Source organism: Podarcis tiliguerta (assembly GCF_965153285.1).
Source record: "Podarcis tiliguerta genome assembly, chromosome: 12".
NCBI lineage: Eukaryota > Metazoa > Chordata > Lepidosauria > Squamata > Lacertidae > Podarcis > Podarcis tiliguerta.
In genome coordinates, this window is record NC_139545.1 from 1,042,780 (window position 1) to 1,064,866 (window position 22,087).

The 22,087-nt window shown below is 44.4% G+C and overlaps 1 protein-coding gene and 1 long non-coding RNA gene across 2 annotated transcripts in view; one reads left to right on the forward strand and one right to left on the reverse strand.

Annotated features, from left to right (window-relative positions):
- The window catches only part of LOC310661331, a 125,222-nt gene that overhangs the window by 82,622 nt on the left and 20,513 nt on the right, over positions 1–22,087 (forward strand). The window lies entirely within an intron of this gene.
- CNTNAP2 (contactin associated protein 2) overlaps positions 1–22,087 on the reverse strand; it is a 965,530-nt gene that overhangs the window by 18,300 nt on the left and 925,143 nt on the right. Inside the window, exon 22 of the mRNA XM_083407007.1 lies at positions 8,975–9,205. Within this exon, the coding sequence (XP_083263133.1) occupies positions 8,975–9,205 (231 nt within the window). The remainder of the gene's footprint in view (positions 1–8,974; positions 9,206–22,087) is intronic.

Sequence of the window (22,087 nt, forward strand, 5' to 3'; positions counted from 1 at the left end):
ATTTTATTTAACTTAAAACCTGCTACCTGGCCAAAATCTTGAATTAATTCCAATGCTCTTTTAGTGCTAGATTCTGGCTCCTGTAAAGTTAATACCAGGTCATCAGCAAATGCTTTCAATTTGTACTGTTTAGCCCCCACTTGTATCCCTTTAACCAATTGGTCCCTTCTTATCATATTTAGCAAAACCACCAGGACCGATATAAAGAGCAGTGGAGAGATTGGGCACCCTTGTCGCGTTCCTTTCTCAATCTTAAATTCTTCCGTCACCACATTGTTCACAATTAATTCGGCCTTCTGTTCTGTATAAATTGCACCTATACCATTTCCAAAACCTTCTCCCACCCCCATCCCCTGTAAATTCTTTTTCATAAAACTCCAAGAAATGTTGTCAAAGGCTTTCTCCGCATCCACAAATATCAGAACTGCTTTGGTATTTATCTTCACCTGTCGTTTTTCAATAATATTAATTATGTTCCTCGTGTTGTCAGACAGGTGTCTGCCGGGGAGAAAGCCCGCTTGATCTTTATGAATTACTTCTGCTAATACTTTTTTTAGTCTTTTAGCCAATATAGCTGCAAAAATTTTGTAATCCACATTAAGCAATGATATGGGGCAGTAGTTCTTAAGTTGTGTCTTTTCATTCTCTGTTTTTGGTATAAGTGTAATATAGGCCTCTTTGCACGACTCCGGTGCCTTTTCCCCCTCCAATATTTCATTGCAAACTTCCTTTAAAGGTTGTATTAACCATTCTTTCAGAGATCTGTAGTATCTTGAAGTCAGTCCATCTGGTCCTGGAGATTTACCCAATTGCATATTCTGTATAGCCCCTTCTACTTCCTGCTCTGTAATTTTAAGGTTCAACATTAATTTATTTTCCTGAGAGATTTTTTGTAATCCATTAACTTCCAAGAATCTATCAATGTCCGTTTCTTTCTGCTGCTCCTGTGTATACAGTTGTTTAAAATACCTCTGGAAGCAGTTTCTAATTTCCAATGGATTCTGTATATTCTTTCCATCCACTTCCAAGTTCGTAACTGTATTAAGCTTTTGTCTTTTTTTCAATTGCCATGCCAAAAGTTTCCCATACTTGTTTGCCGATTCAAAAGTCTTTTGTCTCATCTGTCTGATCTTCCATTCTATTTCCTCGTCCATCAATTTCGTATATTGTACTTGGTATAACTTTATCTCTTTCAGAATCTCTTGCGACTTTCCTCCTTGTTTCTTTTCTCTGACATTCCACAGATGTCAAAACTCTGCTTGACCAATCCCAAGCTTGATGCAGCTCACAAAACATGGCAATCTACTAAGCTCCTCATCAAAACTTGTTCTGTTGCAGAAAATGTCAGTGTTTCTAGGATTATATTTGCAGCCTTGCTCCAGACAGGGGGTTGGGGGAAGAGGGAAACAAATGCTCCCTATTCTGCCTGTTCTTTGCTCCATTATCAGACTTGCCTTCTAGACATGCATATTGCACACTGGCAGCCACCTTCTTAACTGTCAACAGCTTCTTGGCTAATTGCTTGGCTGTCCCTGCTCAGCCCAGCTCCTGGATCTCCCTAGCTCAGGATACTTGCAACAGGCAGGAAAAATATGAACCCAGTTCTCCTACTATGCCAAACTGGGTCTCCTTTTTATCTATGGTATGCCAATTCCCACAATTATTTTCCATACATGCTTCAACTCCTTTTCAGATTGCATTTTACCATGTCGTTATAGAGGAATCCTAGAAGCAGCTTTGCGGGGAGGATGGAGTGCTGGGTCCTCTGTCACCTCAGAGGCTATGCCCCTTTTCCATAGGCAGAGAGGGGCCTGTGTGCCATCCTAATCTCACCCCCCGGCACCAACACCAGGTTTTATGATTGAACCCTCAGTTTCACTAATTTTTGAAATTTGCAGGTCATGTAAGTCCCCATCTGGACACACACATCACTATGTAAACTCAAAATCCATACACACCAGCTGTGTTTTGCTCTCATGCACCCCACATGTCAGCAACTCCCAATGGTGGTGGCCTGACACCGTCTCCTCGGAGCCTGGCTCTCGTGACCACCAGTAGCACCAACCAGCCAAGAAGGTAGCGGACTCAGGGCAAACTGTTGGCCATGAACAAACCGTCACCCTCAGACAAAGCAAAGTGCAAACCGATTTAAGTCAGGATCTTGTAGTTCTGAAGTGAGTGCTCCAGGCAGTCTTGGGTCTTAAAGCCAGTATGACATCAAGTACCATATTTTTTAAAGTTTAGGTTCTGAACTGAGGTTATTTTATTTTTATTTTTGAGAGCTAAGTGCTTGTCAGTCTTCCCAGTGGCTGAACATTAACTGACCAACCCTCTGGAAGACAGGAACAGATTTACTTCTTGCAGAGCAACTGGGTGGAATATTGGCTGTCTGTTTCCCTTTTCATCTCTGGAAGTGAATGGACCATAACTTTACTTTCCTGAAATGTGACAAATGAATGGGGGCAGGGGATATCAGTCAGGGGCCCTGGTCAGCCACAGCTTCTGCCCTGGAAGTCACAATGCAGTAGATGTTCGTGCATAGCCAACAATGTCGTACATCAAATTTTCAAAGTGATATAGAGCACATTGTTCATATAGCACACCCCCTTTCCCCTTCTGGTATTGTATTTCACAGCCTTGCTGCTTGCCTAGCTTGACCACAGAGAAGGATGGCTGATATACTGGTTATGCTTGCTTAAGGTAGTGCCTCCAATAGAGTTTTATGAGCAGAGCTTACAATTCACCTGTTAAGGAGAGAAGAGCAAGCCCTCTTCACAATTAATGCAGAATATGAAATATGGCAGTGCTCTCCAAGGAACTGTAAAGCTGAATACTCACCAAACTCGAACACAAAGATATACAGTCACCAGTAATGGGCCCAAAGGATTGCCTGCTTTGGTGGCAGGAAAATGCTTTTATGGGAAAGTTGTGTACATGAATCAGTTTCCAATGACAGGCCTTCTAGATGAGTGCTTCATGTATGATATATGAAAGTGGGCATCCGCTTCCTTCTCTCACTGATCACAGCTGCAGTTTACACACATGGTCTCTTCATGAAGGAGTGAGCTGTGCAGAAAGGCAGTCCATGGAGGGCCATTGCACACACAGGGCAGGGCAAATCCAGGTTGCCCATCAAGTGTATGTCAGCAGGGAGTAAGTTGCACCCAATGCTGCATACCTGATAGCTGTACTTCTAGGGTGCACATTTGGCGTGGGGAGCTGGATCACCTTCCATGGGCCATTTTGACAAATGGACAGGGAAGTCATATGATATAGGGTGATCACAGTCCCCTTGTTTCTTTCTAACTCCAGCTTTAATAATAAAAACAAACTAGGACTGCAAAGGAAGATTCTTTTGCAAGGCATGGTTGCAAAAGATAAATTTTGTGCTGCTTTCAGCAGGGATTAGCTGCATTCAGGAGTTTCTCCCAAGTGCAGTCAATCCCAGCAGGGCTTGCAGTCAAGGCTGAAAGCAAGTCCCGCTTGTGGTTCAGCTGCACTGCAGACTTCTCAAATGGAGCAAATCCTAGTGGGACTTGTACTTGGTGCCAGATTTAAAGCTGCCAAATACAAGCCTTTAGAATTTAATGTAGGTGGGACTGGGGAAAAGTGTGTCTACTCCCCCCCCTTTGTCTACTCCCCCCTTTGTCTACTCCCCCCCTTTGCACAAATGGTAGCAAAGAGAAGAGGTCCTGCTGCTTATGTAGTATGTAGTACAGTGGTACCTCGGGTTACATACGCTTCAGGTTACATACGCTTCAGGTTACAGACTCTGCTAACCTAGCAATAGTACCTCGGGTTAAGAACTTTGCTTCAGGATGAGAACAGAAATCATGCTCCGGCGGCGCGGCGGTAGCGGGAGGCCCCATTAGCTAAAGTGGTGCTTCAGGTTAAGAACAGTTTCAGGTTAAGAACAGACCTCCAGAACAAATTAAGTTCTTAACCCGAGGTACCACTGTACAGGCACCCCCAACCTGCGTGCCTCCAGATGTTTTGGCCTACAACTCCCATGATCCCTAGGTAACCGGACCAGTGGTCAGGGATGATGGGAACTGGAGTCCAAAACATCTGGAGGGCCACAGGTTGGGGATGCCTGATGTAGTATGAAACATTTCAAAAATATAACCATGCCAATGTCAATTCCAAGGCAAAAGCATCTCATTGTCCCCCAATTGTGGGCTATTTCTAGAAGAGAGTGACTTATGCCAACCCTGCAGTATATAGGATTTATTGATTGATTACGTTTATATCCTGCCCTTCCTGGTTCTAAGTGATTTACAACCCCATAACTTTAAAACTCCTATTGCAGAAACTGAGAAAGTAGCTCACAACAATCCTGCAGTGTTATTCCTTGCTTTTACACCCAGGTTGTGGCATGCAGCCACTGTGCAGTATAGTTCATTGCTGTCCCCTTATTGCAAGGAGGAAGGCTATAGTGAGAGAGAAAGAGTAGTTTGTAGCAGCCCTGCAATGTAGTCTGTTGTTACTATCACAAGCCTCCCGTTGCCCACTCAGGCGTCCTTCCAGGCCAAATCAAGCATTTAATGCTGGAGGAAGTTTTATGCTCCACTGCCTTACAGTGCAGACAGGTTTAAGTAAATTAAATTTTGCACCAGAAGTAAAACCCAAAATAGGGCAGGGTCTTCTGTCTTTAATGCTCATGTTTTTTCAACCCCCCTGGAAGACTCAGGTAGCCCCAGCACACAGGAGAGATACACTGCAATGGTTTGTTGCAAGGTCCCACTTATTAAGAATATTTAATTAAAATAACACAAACAGAAATGGAAATAAAGTATACAGCTGGATGCGGCCATTAACATTTGTATTCCAATGAGGAATCCACTTTCCCACAAGAATGAGTTCTGTTTCGTGTTTCTTTTGAGCAAGTGATGGACACAGTAAGACTTGACCTGTAACAAAGCCATTTTGGGGGGCAAATAAAATCCCTGCCAGCAGACCCTCCAAGTGTCCCTATTTTCCAGGGATGTCCCTGATTTAGAGAAGCCATCCCGGTTTTTGATTTGATCTCAGAATGTCCTTTTCCTTAGGATGTCCCTATTTTCATTGGAGAAACATTGGAGGGGATGGAGTTATCCAACCCCCTAAACCATCTGAAGGCAGCTCTGTATAGGGAAGTTTTTTTTAATGTTTCATGTTTTTATAAATGTTGGAAGCTGTCCAGAGTGGCTGGTGCAACCCAGTGAGATGTGTGGGGTATAAGTAGTAAAATTATCATTATGAAATGGGATGTCCCTATATTCGTCTGAGAAATGTTGGAGGGATGTGCCAGTGAATTTAGCGGCAGAATACTAACTCTCTCTACTAATCTCTCTTTAGGCACATATATTTATATATTGCTTGTATTTATTTTAAATATACCCAGATTTCCAGAGGACCAAATTCGCTCAATTTCAGAAGGCTTCAAACAGCAGTTAGAGAAAGTGGCTGTTTGCCCCCCGCCCCCCCCCTGCCCCGTTATAGCGTGTGTGTGAGAGGGCAAGGGAGACTCAGAGAAGCACCAAGGAAACAGCTATTACCCTGCCTTCTCCACACAGGCAGAATTTCTAGGAACGATCCTTTCCATGGGAGAGCAGCGCCTGCCTTTGCTTATCCTCATCTTCCTGCTGCTCCATGGCATTAAAATTCTGCTCAGGGCTGCGCAGAGCAGCTTGAAATGCCCGGGTCTCTCAGGGAGAGCTGCTAGAATTTATGGCTTTGGCCGGCAGCTGAGCCTCAACTGTCTGCAGCTTCTGATGAAGTGTCTGGGTGGAGTATATTTTGCCATTAAGTTGGGCAGGAGGAGAAAGGGTGTGTTGCATCCAAGAACCAGGCAAGATTGAAGCTCTCTTTCCCTCTCCTTTCCATTAGGGAAGATTTATGGGAAATTCAAGCACCATCATTAAGTCATTTGGGATCCAAAGAACAGAGCTGCTAAAGCTGTGCCAGATGAAAAGAAATTGGGGCCAACCACTCATTAAATAATTTTAAGTTGATTCACCTCTTGCTTTTAAAGCAATTAATTAAATGGAGCTATTGCAAACATTTCAGCACATATGCGCTTATGCTATACTGGATGGCATATGAAGGAGGAATGTAGAAAACTGCCTTATCCCAAAGGAGACCCCTGGGTCCATCCATGTGCTTTGCTGGCTGGCAGCAACACCCAGGAACGATTTCGGGAATTGGCCTGAAGGTTTTCTGTGTGCACAGCATGCACTATTGTGCATTATGCTCATTTTAGTAGGGCAGTTGGTGTTCACAGCTGTTTGTGGCTGTTATCCATCTTGGCTTTAACTTTTATTGAAATTTTATTTTGAGTTTTATAAATTACATAAACTATCCAGAGAGCAAATGAAATACTAGTGAAATAAATAAATAAATAAGATCCATGGATGTGTTCCACCTTAATTCTCTGGTATCTAATTATTTCTACCCAGGGCAGCCAACATTCAGGACAGTTTAGCACAGAACATGGTTGTGGCTGGCATCTGTCTGTCTCTGGAGACAATGGAGGAAAGTGCCGTTGGGCTTATGAAATAACTGGGCCCAAACTGGATGTGCTGCTTGGTTTCTTGCAGCAGAAGACTCATGTGGAGGAACGGGCAGGGCTGTCATACATGAGGAAAACCATGAGGAGGAAAAACTAAGAAGCTCCTTCTACCACATGTGTCTTTTGCAGCACATTATTATGGCTGCATTTTTTTTAAAAAAAACCCTAAGATGATGATAATGACGACGACGATCTATTCCCCCCCTCCAGCAAGTGCCTTTACCTTGTTCTGCGGCAGAACCGCCCCCCTCTCACACACATGCAGTTCATAAGGAAATATATGCTTCCTCAGGTATGTACTAAATTAACTGTAGCGCCAAGTATTGTGGGAAAGGACCACAGTTCAGAGGCCTACAGAATGTCACTGATTCAATTGCCAACATCTCCAGCGAAAATGTTCAGGTGGAAGATGTCTGCCCTAGACGTTGGAGGGATACTGCCAGTCAGATTAGGCAACGCTAGGCTAGAAGCGGAGCTATTTATTTTTTATATTTATTTATTTCACTTATATGCCGCTTTATCAAAAGATCCCAGAATGGTGTGTAACATTAAAAACACATTATAGATAATCAATGGTGAAAACATAATAAAAAGCATACAGGCAGACAGCCTAGTAATAAAATAAGTCTCTCTAAGCCACTTCACCTGAACATGGTTCGCTTTTTGCACTTGAGAAAAAAACAAATGCAGCTACTCCTTTGGAAACTGAAACCTCTAATAGTCCGTATGTGCTGGTTGCTTAAACCATGGCTGAAGAGGCTGCAGTGAGGTTGCTATCTATGTGGAAAGCAGAATCAGTTATTTTTGCTCTCTACATATTTAGCAGTCTTTCTTTTTTTATTTCTTGGTGCAGTGTATCTTTCACTCAAGTTTGTATAATGTATTCCTACATGAAAAAAGGCAGACAAAGAAGTTAAGGATAGGATAAATTAGTTTTTTTTTTAAAAAAAAGTATAGTTATTTTAAGAACAGCTATGGGAAATTTTGCATTGGTGTGTCTTTGAAATCTCTGTGTTTTCTACTCCATAAACAACAAAAACAATTGTGTGCTTGTATGCGATTTCCTGATGGTTTTGAATTTGATGCCAATTAAAATCTACATGTAAAACCAATTATTATTTTAACTCATGATTCCTTTGCCTCCTCTACCTAAACACAGGACGCAGCTGGGGTTCTGAAGGGAAGACAGAGGCTGCTTGGCCCTTCCTACATCTTTGGAAAGGAAGAGGGACTGGCTGAGTCCTGCCGCTCCATCGCCGGCACGAAAAGTCACCAGAGCCACAGGGAAAGGGGGGCAATTACAAAACAATATCATGCTTTGAGATAACCATTTGGAACTGCAGCAGAATATGAACATGGTCACAGATGCCGTATTTATAAGGTCAAAATAGATGTTATCTCTGAAAATGTGAGGCTTCAGCCCTGAGATAACAGGGAATTTGGGGTGGGGATCCAGGGGCGCCTTACCCATAGAGGCTCAGGGCACCAGGGCGCCAAGTTCTGGAGGGCGCCAGGGAAGAGGCGGAGGCTGGACGCGGGGTCTCCCGGCATCAGCCCACCGCTCTTGCCTGCCGCACCGCGGCAAAGCAGTGTCGCACCCGGAGCCTCCATCTGCCGTGGCCACCGTGGCACAAAGCAGCCAGCTGAGCTGGGAGGTGCCGCGTCCAGCCGCTGCCCGCTTCCTCCTGCCCCACCAGCAGCGCTGTCCTCACTAAAAATCTCTGGGAAATGGGGGGGGGCGGGGGGCGGCGGAGGGAGCTATGCACCACAGCACCGGATATGCTTAAGACGGCCCTGTGGGGATCTGAGCTTGCCTGGGGGCAACAACCTCCTCAAAGGGCTTCCTTAGCTGACCTTTGCAGCAGCTCTCTAAGGGAATGCTGGGGGGGGGGGGGGAGTCCCTCGTAATATTCAGATTGGCCCTAACTCTAGCAGTGGATCTGGCTGAAAACTGATCTGCCACTTTTCATCATTTCCAAGGATTGTTCTGGTAAAAAGTACTATGATTATCAGTGCCAAGAAAGAAAAATCTATGCCAATTTTCTGAACTTGATTTCATCACATTTACCAAAATTAGAAGCACCAGTAAAACAACAATTACATGCAAGACAATCCACAGGTCAATCTGCCACTGCTTCACACTGGAGGTTAGTGTCTTTAAGATAAATGCAGTAGTCATAAACTTATAGCAGCAATGAAAGAATAAACTATAATGGATACTCAAGCCATCGGTTTAGAAGCAATTGTGTGTGTGTGTGTGTGTGTGTGTGTGTGTGAGAGAGAGAGAGAGAGAGAGAGAGAGAGAATGTTCACTATTATTCTAATCTCACCAGCATAACAGATGGTGAGTTATATTCTAACCATACATTCTGGAAGCAGCTTCAGGGGTCGATTTCAGGATTTTCGCATCCAGTCTCGACTTACCTGAATCGGAATGCCACGGATCCGTTGCAGAAGACATTGGTTGGATGGTTTGTGGGTTTGCACCACAGTTGGATTCCACAAGTTCTCCTTCTGTGTGGATGCGAGAGGAGATGTTTGTGGCTCTCAAGGCAGCCTTGAGTGGGGCAATCTGGTTGAACTGGACTCTGGACAGGCAGCCAGAGAATCCCGGGGTATTGTATTTTCGGATCTCTTGGTCAATTTTTCCAAGTTCTGGAGGACAGAGGAAAGGAAAGGCTTTTCAGCAGAGTTCACTGAAGAAGGAACCAGCAGCATGATCCTGCTCCGTGCTTTTAATCCCCACTTTCAGAAAGTTAGGCACACGGCACTTTGTAAGTAGTCTCCCATACCCTCCAAATGCCCTGATTTCCCAGGGACAGTCTCACAATAATGAAAGCCACCGGGCTTCTATTTTCCCCGCCACTGCTGCCACCACTGAGCTCAGAGAGAAGGATGAGCCGGTGCTTGTCCTGGGCAGCAGCGAGGGAGGGTCCCATTGCCTCTCCATGGCTGCTGCCGGCCTCCTCCCTTGGGCAGCTCCTAGCAGCTGCTGGCCATCAGGTGAGAAGGACAGGCTGCCGCTGCCGAGGGGCAGGAGGAGGGCAGGGCTGCCCTGGTGGGGAGAAAGGCAGAGCACAAAGAGTCTTTGTGCACTTGCCTCTAGTCTTGCCCTTTTCTAATATTTATTTATTGATGTGCGCTTTTCTGTTTGTAAATCCACCAAAGAATAAAATAACATCAGGATAAAGGGGTTTTCTCAGGATGGTGAAGTGGGGGAGTGCTGTGGTGGAAGGACAAAAAGGGGGATCAGTTGGGGGGGGGGTTAGAAATGTCCCTATTTTCATCTGAGGAATGTTGGAGGGTATGCTATATACACCATATGAGCTGCTGCTTCTACCCATCACTTCCCTTGGGCTGAAGTTCTTAAACTGAACTTATGACGCCAGCATAGGTTCATGGGCTGAAAACCAATCTGTCCCTAAAAGCTCTTGTACCTGGCCCCCTCAGTCCTGGGGACTTTCGTTTTCTTGGAGTGCTGAAACAGTCACAATAATAGTCACCCATGTGGTGAACTCCCTTTTGCAACCTGCCTTGACACACGTGTTGAAACAGCTCTCATTCCTGCCAACCCTCCCGCTTCAGCCAGGCGCTCTGCTTTTTTAAAAGCAGCACTTACATTTATCCTGCACTAGACAAATCAACCTGTGTCCCAACCCAAACAGCAATTTACAGGGTTTTAATTTTTTTTTTAAAAAAAAAAAAAGAACTGTGAAGAAACACTGGGGATTGAGTGGGGAGGAAATGTGGTGTTATGGGAACAGACTGGCCTTTCCCTGATCTGCTGGAAACGTGATAGAACTGTAGTCCCCTCAACTCTCTTGAGCTGCAATGGGAATATAAACCTAGGTCAAGACAGACACCTTCAAACCACTTCCAGCACTTCTTCACCTATGTTTGTAGCAAAGGCATTCTCCGTGTGTGTGTGTGTGTGTGTGTGTGTGTGTATCTCTTCTCCTATTGAAAATTGAGAAACTATAAAGAAAGGATCATGGGCATAGCCAGACTTTATTTGGGGGGTGGGCAGAACCAAGTTATCTGCGACGCAGTTGGGCAGGCAGGTAGTCATGTTGGTCTGCCATAGTCGAAACAAAATAAAAAAATTCCTTCCAGTAGCACATTAGAGACCAACTAAGTTTGTTATTGGTATGAGCTCTCGTGTGCATTCAGGTATCTGAAGAAGTGTGCCTGCACACGAAAGCTCATACCAATAACAGACTTAGTTGGTCTCTAAGATGCTACTGGAAGGAATTTGTTTTGCAATTGGGCAGTTAGTTAAGTATTTTTATTTATTTATTTGGTTTAGGGGGAGCATTGCCCCCACCCCACCCCCTGGTTACGCCCATGGTAAGAATGGGGACTCTAATCTTTAAAGTAGGCTGTTGCTGTGTCTGCCTTTATTACAATGATTTATCATCCATAGAACACTTAAAACCTGCAAATGACTTCCTAATCATTTACTTGTTCCAAGCCTCAGTAAACAGCTATAATTTACAAGATGCAAAAGCAAAGGCTGATAGATTGTGCTGGTGACAGTTACAGAATTGGACAAACCAACTAGAATTCCACTTTTTCTCATTTTCCTCTTAAGATAAATGTGCTAATGCGATTTCCCATAAAAATTGAATTAGGAAGGCAGGCATTCAAATAAAAACAATTTTGCACCTACCACCCCCACCCCCCGCCATTTGCAATTAAAACTAGACAGATGCTCGTTTAGAACTGAGCAATATATATATACATTCAGCTTTCAGGAAGAAATGCTCCCATAAAGTTCAGGACTAAGAGAGCAAAAAGGGACATGAAGCCTGGATAGCAACTTGGTGCTGATAACACCAAGGTTGCAGGGTCAATCCTCACAGCTGCCTATGCCTCTACTGCAGGGGGTTGGACGAGATGATTCGCAGGGTATCTTCCAACTCTACAATTCTATGTTTCTATGTCAGCTGCATCCACAAGGTTGAAATCCAATAGTTCATCCAACAGACTCCATTGGAGATTTCTGCCAATTCATTCTGCCCCATTTGCAGCTGGAGCCATTTATGCCTTTGGGAAGCAGAAGAGGCCCAGCGACCTCATCCAAATCTTGCACCAATGGAGGTACCTAGTAGGTTTGGAGCTGAACCAAGACAAATGTTTAAAGCATGTCAAGGCAAAAGGTTACCAGTTCAGACTGACACTAATAATTAATGGCAAGAGTTTCTTCTGATAGACTAGAAGAAGAAAAATTATTGGGTTCAGAGCTGGATATGGAAAACCTATATAAGTACAGAAAAGTGAAGGCTTTTAAAAGGAGAAATGCAGGAATTAAGGCTGCTGGCAGCATGTGAAGATTACTGAAATGATGCACAGAATGTGCTTCAGACACGCTAAACATAAATGCCAACTATTATTAGTAATACAACGTAATGACAAGAGAGCTGGCAAAACCCAGCTGAAAGTGTCCATGAATGGCTGCTTCACACTCAGCACTGAAATTGGGATGGCCAGGGCTAGGAAAAAAGTAAGGAAAAAGAACTCAGCACACACATTTAGCTTACTAAAGAATTCTATACCAATATATTGTTCCTGAAAATTAACAGCCCATATTTCTGCATATAGCTCTTGAGCATCATGCGTTTCAAACACGTTTCTGTTCTTTTCCAGCACCAAGTTGTCTCTGTTAACACAGTTGGTAGTCTGGACCTGCACTCTAGCAGAACATGGATTAACATTTCAACATCAACATCAAATGTGACATTTTGGCTGTAACAGGGAATCCAGCTTCATGTTCTCCTTGACTGTGCAAAATAAATAAAATGGAACCTCACCACGGTCATTTTTGTGCTGAATTGGACAAGTTTAAATTGGAGGCACTGAAAAGTAACAATGCAGCATCCATGTTTGAGCTTCAGCTCCTCAGAGCAAAAGTGGTTCATTCACTGGGACAGCAGAAACACCGGGTGCATCTAAACCATAAACTGGCTTCTACCACCTGAAACACCTTGCTTAGGAAGCGCTCATTTGTGTCCAGGAAATAATTGCCATGTATCTCTGGGACCAGTGATGTTGTTCCATAAGGAGCAGTTGTGCTACCACCTGTTCATGCAATTATGTGCTCACCAAACCCTGGACCCTGCTGGTCAGTCCCATCCCTAGCTAGCTCAATTTTTTTTACAACATGCAAGGGCATGTGGCCTCCTAAACTGCTGCAAGCACCTTATCCACATCCTGAGGACTCAGAGGCTGAAACTGATCTTACGAAACCAGACTAGATGGGACACTAGGGTTGCCATATTTAAAAAAAAATATCCTGACACCTGCAAAATTCCCCCCGATGCCATTTTTACACCCCAAAACAAGGAAATGTCAGGAATGTTCCTGAGGTATGCAAGTCTACGGCACACTGCACACTTCCTCAGGACCTGTCACAACAATAGCATCAAAGTTGTTGCGGAGGTGCATGATTTTATCTGCTGTCACAGTAGACTTCTGGGAGCTGCAACATCCCATTCAGCAGGTAACATGTTAGGAAGCATCATACCACTTAGAATAGGTCTGCTGCCCAACTACTTGAAGATACAATGAAGGCAGCAAAGTAGACCTTCTTTGCTGTCTTCAGTGCATGATTATGTGCTCTAACATCTTTGCCACAAAAGCAATGCAATTTGTTTTGCAGATAGTAATATTGTACAGCTTGATGAATAAGCAACTGGAATAAAAATTGTTCATACCCATAAATATGATTCAAAAGCTTTACTAACAGAACTTGCTCCAAAAACTAATACAAAAACAAATAATGACACATCCAAATAGTTCTACAGTCATACCTTGGTCTCAAACATTTTGGCTCCCGAATGCCAAAAACCTGGAAGTGAGTGTTCCGGTTTGTGAACATTTTTTGGAAGCCGAACGTCCAACGCGGCTTCTGATTGAGTGCAGGAAGCTCATGCAGCCAATTGGAAGCTGCACCTTGGTTTTCGAAAGCTGAATGGACTTCCAAAACAGATTCGTTCGAGAACCAAGGTATGACTATATAGTGTCATGTGCATGTTCAGCAAGGCTTATCTTCTTGCAAATTTGAAACTACTCTCTCTCCACACAGACTCTGTTTGCCTGGAGCTGTTCTCCTGTATCTTTATGAGACACCCTGTACAATTACACTATTAATGGTTTGTTGGTCTTTAGAAAAGTGGAAGATACTTGGCTAAATGCCTGCAAACATGTTTTTCAGCTGATCTTAGTGATATTTGGCGTCAGCTTATGGTGAGAGAAATGATATAGCAGGGAATAATGCAGGTGAAATGCACCCTGTTTGATACTTAGAAGATTCTTGACATTTCACATCAGTTTGAGCACTCCAACTGGAACTGCATTATGTGTGTTACCACATGAAAAATTACAAGAGCAGGAATCCTAAATATACAGCCTGCTTCATGGGTAAATAAAGCTCTGGAAATAATGATGGTGCAGGCTGGGGGGGGGGAATTGTGGGGCTAAAATTTACCTGGCGCAGAAATGGTGCAGAATGATTTCAAAGCAATCCATTACAACGGCACATGGGGTTTACAGTGGCTTATTCAATGAAAAAAACGACAAAAACTATGATTTACAACTATAAGAAAATATTGCATTTACCATGTACAGTTTGCATTCCACCAGGACCATGCAAACCCCGGTTCTCTCCCTCTCCGAGTCTGACCCAACCTGGCCCCTTTCCCTCAAACTCCTCCCCCTGGCCACCCCCCCCCCCTCTGTGCATAACAACTGTCACCCTGACTCACGGCTCTCCTCCACATGGACCCTGCCTCTGCCAGCACAACCTCCTGCTCAGGATCTTGCTCTCCGCGTCCAACCAGACCCACCTGCTGCCTCTGCAGTTTGGACGATGAGGAAGAGGAGCACAAATAGGTGAAGTCAAAACAGGACAGGATACACTTTTCTCCCAAAAAAGGGTGATCCCAGTTTTCTAGGGATGGGGGGCAACCCTCCACCCAGCACATATCATTGCAGTGCTGAGATATCTGCACTGGGTGCCTGTTAAGCACAGAGCCAGTTATAAAGTTCAGCCACTGACAGACAAAGCTCCAAATGACTCCGGGGTCCTCTTCACCTCCCTTGCCCAGGAAGGCATTAAGATCAGCAAAGGAACCTGGTTTGTTTTGTGATGGCCTGATGTTTACCAGCATGTAGCAACACGGAGGCTGGATTTCAAACTGAAGACAATATGTGATGCCTTTGAAATAGGTGGTGCTTCGTCTGTATTGGGGTTCTCTTCTGCCAGCAATGCAAACATCCCCCTGAACTCTTGGCCTCGTTGTTTAAATCACTTAAAAAAGTGCTGCTATTTTTCTAGAAAAAGAGGTGCTGGAGCTCTCCCGGTACTCTGCCCTCATTCTCTCAGAATGGCAATGGCGCCCAATGGAGAGATGCTGGAGTTCCAGCTGAAAAAAGCCCTGGCTTTAAACTTTTTTAATTGCTATGGTTTTTAACTAGCTTCTTTTATTGCATATTTTAATTACCGTATTTTTCGCCCTATAGGACGCACCGTCCCATAAGGCGCACCTAGTTTTTTGGGGGGGAAATAAAGGAAAAAAATTATTTCCCCCCCAGGCGCGGGGTTGGGGAAGCCCGAGCTTCCCCCGACCCCAGCCCCCAAACAGGCAGCTCTCTGCAAGCCGTGGGAGCCCAGTGCTGGCTCCCGCTGCTAGCGGAGAGGTCCGCGAAGCCTGGACGCGCTGAGCTCAGCGCGCGCAGGCTTCGGCATGCAGGCACCTCTCCGCCAGCAGCGGGAGCGCTCCCGCTGCTAGCGGAGAGGTCCGCGAAGCCTGGGCGCGCAGAGCTCAGCGCGCGCAGGCTTCCGCATGCAGGCACCTCTCCGCCAGCAGCGGGAGCGTTCCCGCTGCTAGCGGAGAGGTCCGCGAAGCCTGGGCGCGCTGAGCTCAGCGCGCGCAGGCTTCCGCATGCAGGCACCTCTCCGCCAGCAGCGGGAGCGCTCCCGCTGCTAGCGGAGAGGTCCGCGAAGCCTGGGCGCGCTGAGCTCAGCGCGCGCAGGCTTCGGCATGCAGGCACCTCTCCGCCAGCAGCGGGAGCGCTCCCGCTGCTAGCGGAGAGGTCCGCGAAGCCTGGGCGCGCTGAGCTCAGCGCGCGCAGGCTTCGGCATGCAGGCACCTCTCCGCCAGCAGCGGGAGCGCTCCCGCTGCTAGCGGAGAGGTCCGCGAAGCCTGGGCGCGCTGAGCTCAGCGCGCGCAGGCTTCGGCATGCAGGCACCTCTCCACCAGCAGCGGGAGCGCTCCCGCTGCTAGCGGAGAGGTCCGCGAAGCCTGCATTCGCCCCATAGGACGCACCCAGATTTCCCCTTCATTTTTGGAGGGGAAAAAGTGCGTCCTATAGGGCGAAAAATACGGTAGGATGTTTTAAATGTAACTGTTTTGCTGCATATTTCCACAACGTGTGGATTTCACAGTTACAAAATGCTTAGAAGCCATTTTGGCATGGAAACAAAGTGTAAATTAAATAATAATAGTGATGCAGAACAAAGATTTCCAATGGCAGGCAAGCACAACCATTTTAATTGAGTAATTTCATTTGGTTCCTTGAAAGAGTGAGAATGGAGATGGAACCTGCAAGATCCCAAACCATTATTGCCAAATTGTTTGATGCCTGCCAAATTAAAATGAGGGAAAAACAAGATGCAGCAAAATGACTCAGCAGATAATAGGGACCGATAATAGCCCTATAACGCAATCGCTTGTTAAAGCAAAACCACACACACAGTGCCTGTGTTGGCTACTTAAGGGGACAACCTACCCATGCAGCATCAGAAGATGGCTCCAACGAGTCCAGTCTTCTCTCTTCAAAGATGGTCAACCAGCTGTCGCTAGAAAGCTTGCAAGCACACCAATGATGCCACCCCCCTGCCTTGCTTGCCTCAGCACTCACAATCAGAGGTAAACTGCCTCTGATGAGGGAGGCTCAGTTTTGGCCTGTCATTGCTCACATCTATTGCCAGAGTTCTCTTCCATGGATTTGCTTAATCATTTTTGTACCATCCGAGCGACACTACATCTTGCAGCAATCATTCCGTAACAGAATTAAACATTTTGCTTTTCATTTATAATGCAAACCAATTGAAACGTCAAGGAGAAATGTCCTCAACCACTCAAAACAGACTTTGAGTCAATTTCAAAAGGCTTGTGACTTAGAATACTGTTTTCATCCCTTTGTACCTGGGTCTATTTTTGTTCTGCGTTTTTTCAAAACTGAGTTTGCAATGTTTTCTAAGCAAATGGACAACAACAAAAGCTAGGCTGTAATTTGTTAAACCTGGATCTAAAAACGCCCAGGCTTTCTGTTATCTCAGCTAGATATTCTCTTGGCAGCTCTGACTCCTTTCTTTCACATTTCTTAGTTGAGGAGCTTTTCCTATTTTCTCTTTATCTTCCATTGTATGTGCCATTAAATCCTCTTTAAGTCCTAACGGAATATCCAATAAAAATAGGATAGCCCACCATTTTGCAATCCCCAAACTAGCAAGTGTTTGTCAAGTTCTTATAGAACCTTCACACACACACAATAAACAGGGGGAGGCGAGAGGCGAGAGGCTGGCTGGCGAGGAGCAGCACCCACGGGCTCCTTTTGTTTCTTGCCAACATGAGGGATCACTGACTGGGCTCCGAAAAAATTAAAAACTCAACGGGAGGTAATGCACCTTAAGGAAAGATCAGCTACGCCGCCGATACAGCTGTTGCTTGTATGAATCAGCGTCATTTATTGACATAAAACAGAATTATCTGGCAGCTCGTGCAATAACAAATTTATCAGTCTAATGTCCCAGTCGGCGCCTTTTTTTTTTTTTTGCTGACTGACTGAGGCAGCCTTTGGGAATGGAGATTCACTGGGAGAAGCTGTGAAAAGGGCAACTCCAGCCACAGCCCAAGGCCTGACCTTTCCGCCCGGGAAAACGAGCACCTGAGAAGCCGGAGCCCCCCCCCCCCCCCCCGCCCGGCAGTTACCTGTTCCGGCCTCGCCTCTCCGCCGCCGCCGCCTCCTCGGGCTCCTGCGCGTCTCCTTTTGTGGGCGGCGGGGATGCCGGCTGCCTGTCTGGCTGCAGCCAATCGCCAGCCCCGCCGCCCCCCGCCCCGGAGAAACGCAGGTGAGGAGCGCGAGCAAAACCCGGAGTCTGATCCGCAACCAGCGGGGAGACTATTTCTAACAGCCAAATGTGGCGGGAGAGGCAAACCGAAAGACGTGGAGCGGATCTCTCTCTCTCTCTCTCGCCCAGCTACCCGTCGGGGTCCCTTTTGGACAGGCACCCCCAAACTCGGCTTGCCAGATGTTTTGGGACTACAACTCCCATCATCCCTAGCTAACAGTGGTCAGGGATGATGGGAACTGCAGACAGTCCCCAAACATCTGGAGGGCTGCCTTTGGGGATGCCTACTTTTGGGCTCCATGATCACTCCAGATGGTGACAGCAGTCACGAAATTAAAAGACGCCTGCTCCTTGGGAGAAAAGCAATGACAAACCTAGACAGCATCTTAAAAAGCAGAGACATCACCTTGCCAACAAAGGTCCGCATAGTTAAAGCCATGGTTTTCCCAGTAGTGATGTATGGAAGTGAGAGCTGGACCATAAAGAAGGCTGATCTCCGAAGAATTGATGCTTTTGAATTATGGTGCTGGAGGAGACTCTTGAGAGTCCCATGGACTGCAAGAAGATCAAACCTCTCCATTCTAAAGGAAATCAGCCCTGAGTGCTCACTGGAAGGACAGATAGTGAAGCTGAGGCTCCAATACTTTGGCCACCTCGTGAGAAGAGAAGACTCCCTGGAAAAGACCCTGATGTTGTGAAAGATGGAGGGCACAAGGAGAAAGGGACGACAGAGGACAAGATGGTGGGACAGTGTTCTCGAAGCCACAAACATGAGTCTGACCAAACTGCGGGAGGCAGTGGAAGACAGGAGTGCCTGGCGTGCTCTGGTCCATGGGGTCATGAAGAGTCGGACACGACTAAACGACTAAACAACAACAACTTTTGGGTCTTGGATCCGGACCAGGAAGCCAAAGTGTGTTGCCTTCGCAGGAGGCGGCTGTGCAGCAACTCCAAGCGGCACACCTGAGTCTCCACCTCCCCCCAAAGAACATCAGGGATGGTTTTGTATACTTGCCAACACGGAGTCTCATGGCCCCAGCATAAGAGCAGCCTGTGGGTCCAGCACTTGATATTGCTAAAAGCTTATCTGTTTGCAGTTGTCATTTCTCCTAGAACAGTGTCCTTCAACATGGGCTGAAAAACACAAAAAAGGCCTGTGCCTCCTGTTGGCTAAGGATATACCAGCACAACATTGTTCTCAGGTGTCTTTCCAGCCTTTCCAAAGAAGCCTCGGCTGTGCTGTGCATCATGCGCTTCCTTAGGTGTTTGCAGTTTCATACTTGCGCCCGCGGGACAGGATTCACCCCCTCTCTCCGAGCCATAACATGGGGCGGAGGAGAGGGGACAAACCCAAGGAAGGGCAACTGTAGCCACTCTCATGACTTCTTCTTTTTACACTTTTGAAAAAAGTTAAAGCCAGGGCTATAACTTATGCAATATGTTTATTAGTTAGTTTTGTTAGCAAAACAAAATCACAGGTAACCCTGATCAATAAAACAAAGCAGCCAAGAGGCCATGCTGCATAAAAGAGAGTTATGCTGGAATTTGTTGATAGCCAACCTTCAGAGTATAGTAGACGCTCAGAGGATAGATAGTCCAGCTAAATGGGAGGTGAAATGGCCATCGCATTATTCACATATGTCTCTTATTTACTTCAGTGGCAGCTGTGGTGGGCTCAGAACCATGGTTAATATGGAAGGGGGGGTTAACACTTCCTCATTAACACTGATATGTGACTGATATTCTCAGTGTCTTAATGTGACTGATATTCTCAGTGTTTGAAAGTTGAAGAAGGAATCTGTTCTATACATGATATATATTACTGTATTATTTCAGATAATGTGGAATGTCTTCAGCTATCTCCTCTGCACAAATTCAAATTTTTGAATTTTTAAGTAAAAGACATTTTGAAGTACTGAGGGCATATTGTTAAAATCTGAACAAGGCTAAGTTTGGCCTCATATCCAAAAGATTATTTTCCACAGCCCATAGGATGCACACCAGAGTGCTGAGTTAATAGTGGCCAAATAGAACTCTTCTTTTAACATAAAATTATCCCTGACACCTTCTTAGCAGTTTGCAGATGCTTTAAAAGCAACCAACCAACCACCATGAATTGAGCATTTTTGTTTACTAAGTATTTCATCTAGTAAAAATTAATTGAGAATGAACCTTGGAAGATAATCCAGCATACAACTGAGTTTAAACCAGAAACTAAATGTACCAACATCCTTCTCAACTGGAAACATTTAGTATGACAGAGATCTTCTGCTTTTTTTAATGAAAAAAACCCAACACTTTGTGGTCCCATAAAACCTTGTATTTTAGCACTGCACACAACTGGAGCACACACAACTTAGTCTCTACAATTTTTTAACAGGAACGATTTGTCACTATTTTTAAAAACCACCTTCCAAATCTCCTCAAAAGCTAGTATGAAGGAGAGGTTGCAAAAAATAGGGATGGAACTTTGAAGATAGGGATAGGGACAATTGGATCATATTTAATTGCAGTATGCAATGGAAACACATTTTCAATAGCTTGCTGACAATAATACAGACCTTTCAATATCACTAACTAATGCAAACCAGCAGGCACATTTAGTGAAAATGTAACCTTAGGCTGTAAACTGGAGACTCTTTAAATTAATGAATTCTGCTCCATTAGTTTCTTATCTTCCTATTTAAGACCACACTCCTAAGCAACTTTACTCACAATAAAGTCCTGTTGAATGGGACCTGCTGTTAAACAATATTTATTTATTTCATAAAAATTATATGCTGTTTGATTGTAAAAAACAAAACAAAATTCTCAAAGAAAACAAGAAAATCAAGAAAAAACTGCAACTGTACTTTAAAATATCAGAAGTTAAAATCCTAAATCAGATTAAGCATATGATAATGAGGCAAGAAGAACAGTTAAGAGATTATATTACAATTATGTTATTTTGTTTGGATTGAGCATAAACCTGACAAATCTCTTGCCTAGAAGAGGGAAAAGCTGAAGGGAGCAAGATTTGACTTATTTAAATACTTTTAAATAGATATTTTTAAAATAATTAGCTCAGAAGTCAAAGGCATGGATTAAGATTTTTTAAAAACCTATTTGAAAGAATAAACCATAAAAGTTATTGTCATCAATTTATTAAATTATGTTGTGTGAGAGAAATAAGCCATATGGAAAAAAGTTGTGATAAAAATTCAAGAGACTACTCGTAAATAGAAGTATTTTGTGGAAATATGAATAAATATTCAGCATCATTATCCTTGATGGATAACTCTTTAAAGGTGTTGACAACCTTTATATTTGTTCTGGTATACTTTTATTAGTGCATTATTTTAATTATTTATCTGTTTCTTTCTGATTTGTTAAAGGGGTTATTTACCTTCAGTCACACTGGGGCCTTGCATATAAAAGTTTGCACAAAAATTGAAGTCGCTAATTCAAAATGTGAGCAATCATGATATAATCTTGAGATGCAGAAGCAAAACAATGACCTTGAATGAGCCCTGAAGGCGTAGGATGCTATAGGCACCTGTCAGAGCAAAGCAGCGTTGCTCAGGCCTGGCTCTTACTGGGAGATCCCCCTTGAATGAAAGTCAGGATACAGATATAATAAATTACCGTGTATAGGCTCACGCAAACTAAATGAAATTTCAACAACCGAAAGGTAAGAGTATGACAATAACTGCTGCTCTCTCCCACACGCTGGGCCACCTGCTGAACCTGCTGCTCTGCAAATTACTAGATGTCAGTCACACATAATCAATCAATATCCTTATTTACCACCCCTAATGATCCATTAACTGGTCCCCACTTCTATTTCCTCAGCTACCTAATTACAAACAGATCTCAAAACAGATTTATTATTCCTTGATGTCATAAGATTTAGAATATGAACAAAAGCAACAGCCCTTTTATCTAATATAAACTGCCAATTTTGATATTTAGTTAAGGCTGCTATTAACAACAAAGCAACCAGCAACTTTTTGACTTTTAGAAGACACCTGAAGGCAGCCCTGTTCAGGGAAGTTTTTAATCGCCGGTGTTTTACTGTGTTTTTAATATTTTGTTGGGAGCCGCCCAGAATGGCTGGGGCAACCCAGTCAGATGGGCGGCATACAAATAATAAAATCATCACCATCATCCTCATCCTCATCTCCTAATAGATACATGGGGATACCTTATCACAGAGTATAAATGTATCTTTGAGAATAAGCATTTTGCTTTGTTGTACTGTTAGTTTTATTTTGAAATGCCAACAGGGTTCCAAGAAGCACTCGAGGACCAAACTTCCAAAAATAATCATGGTCTACATACAAACTATTTGAAAATACTAAGCTGTTTGCTTTCAACGGCACACTCACTATTTTTTCACTTGTCCAAAATATTTCTGTTGCAGC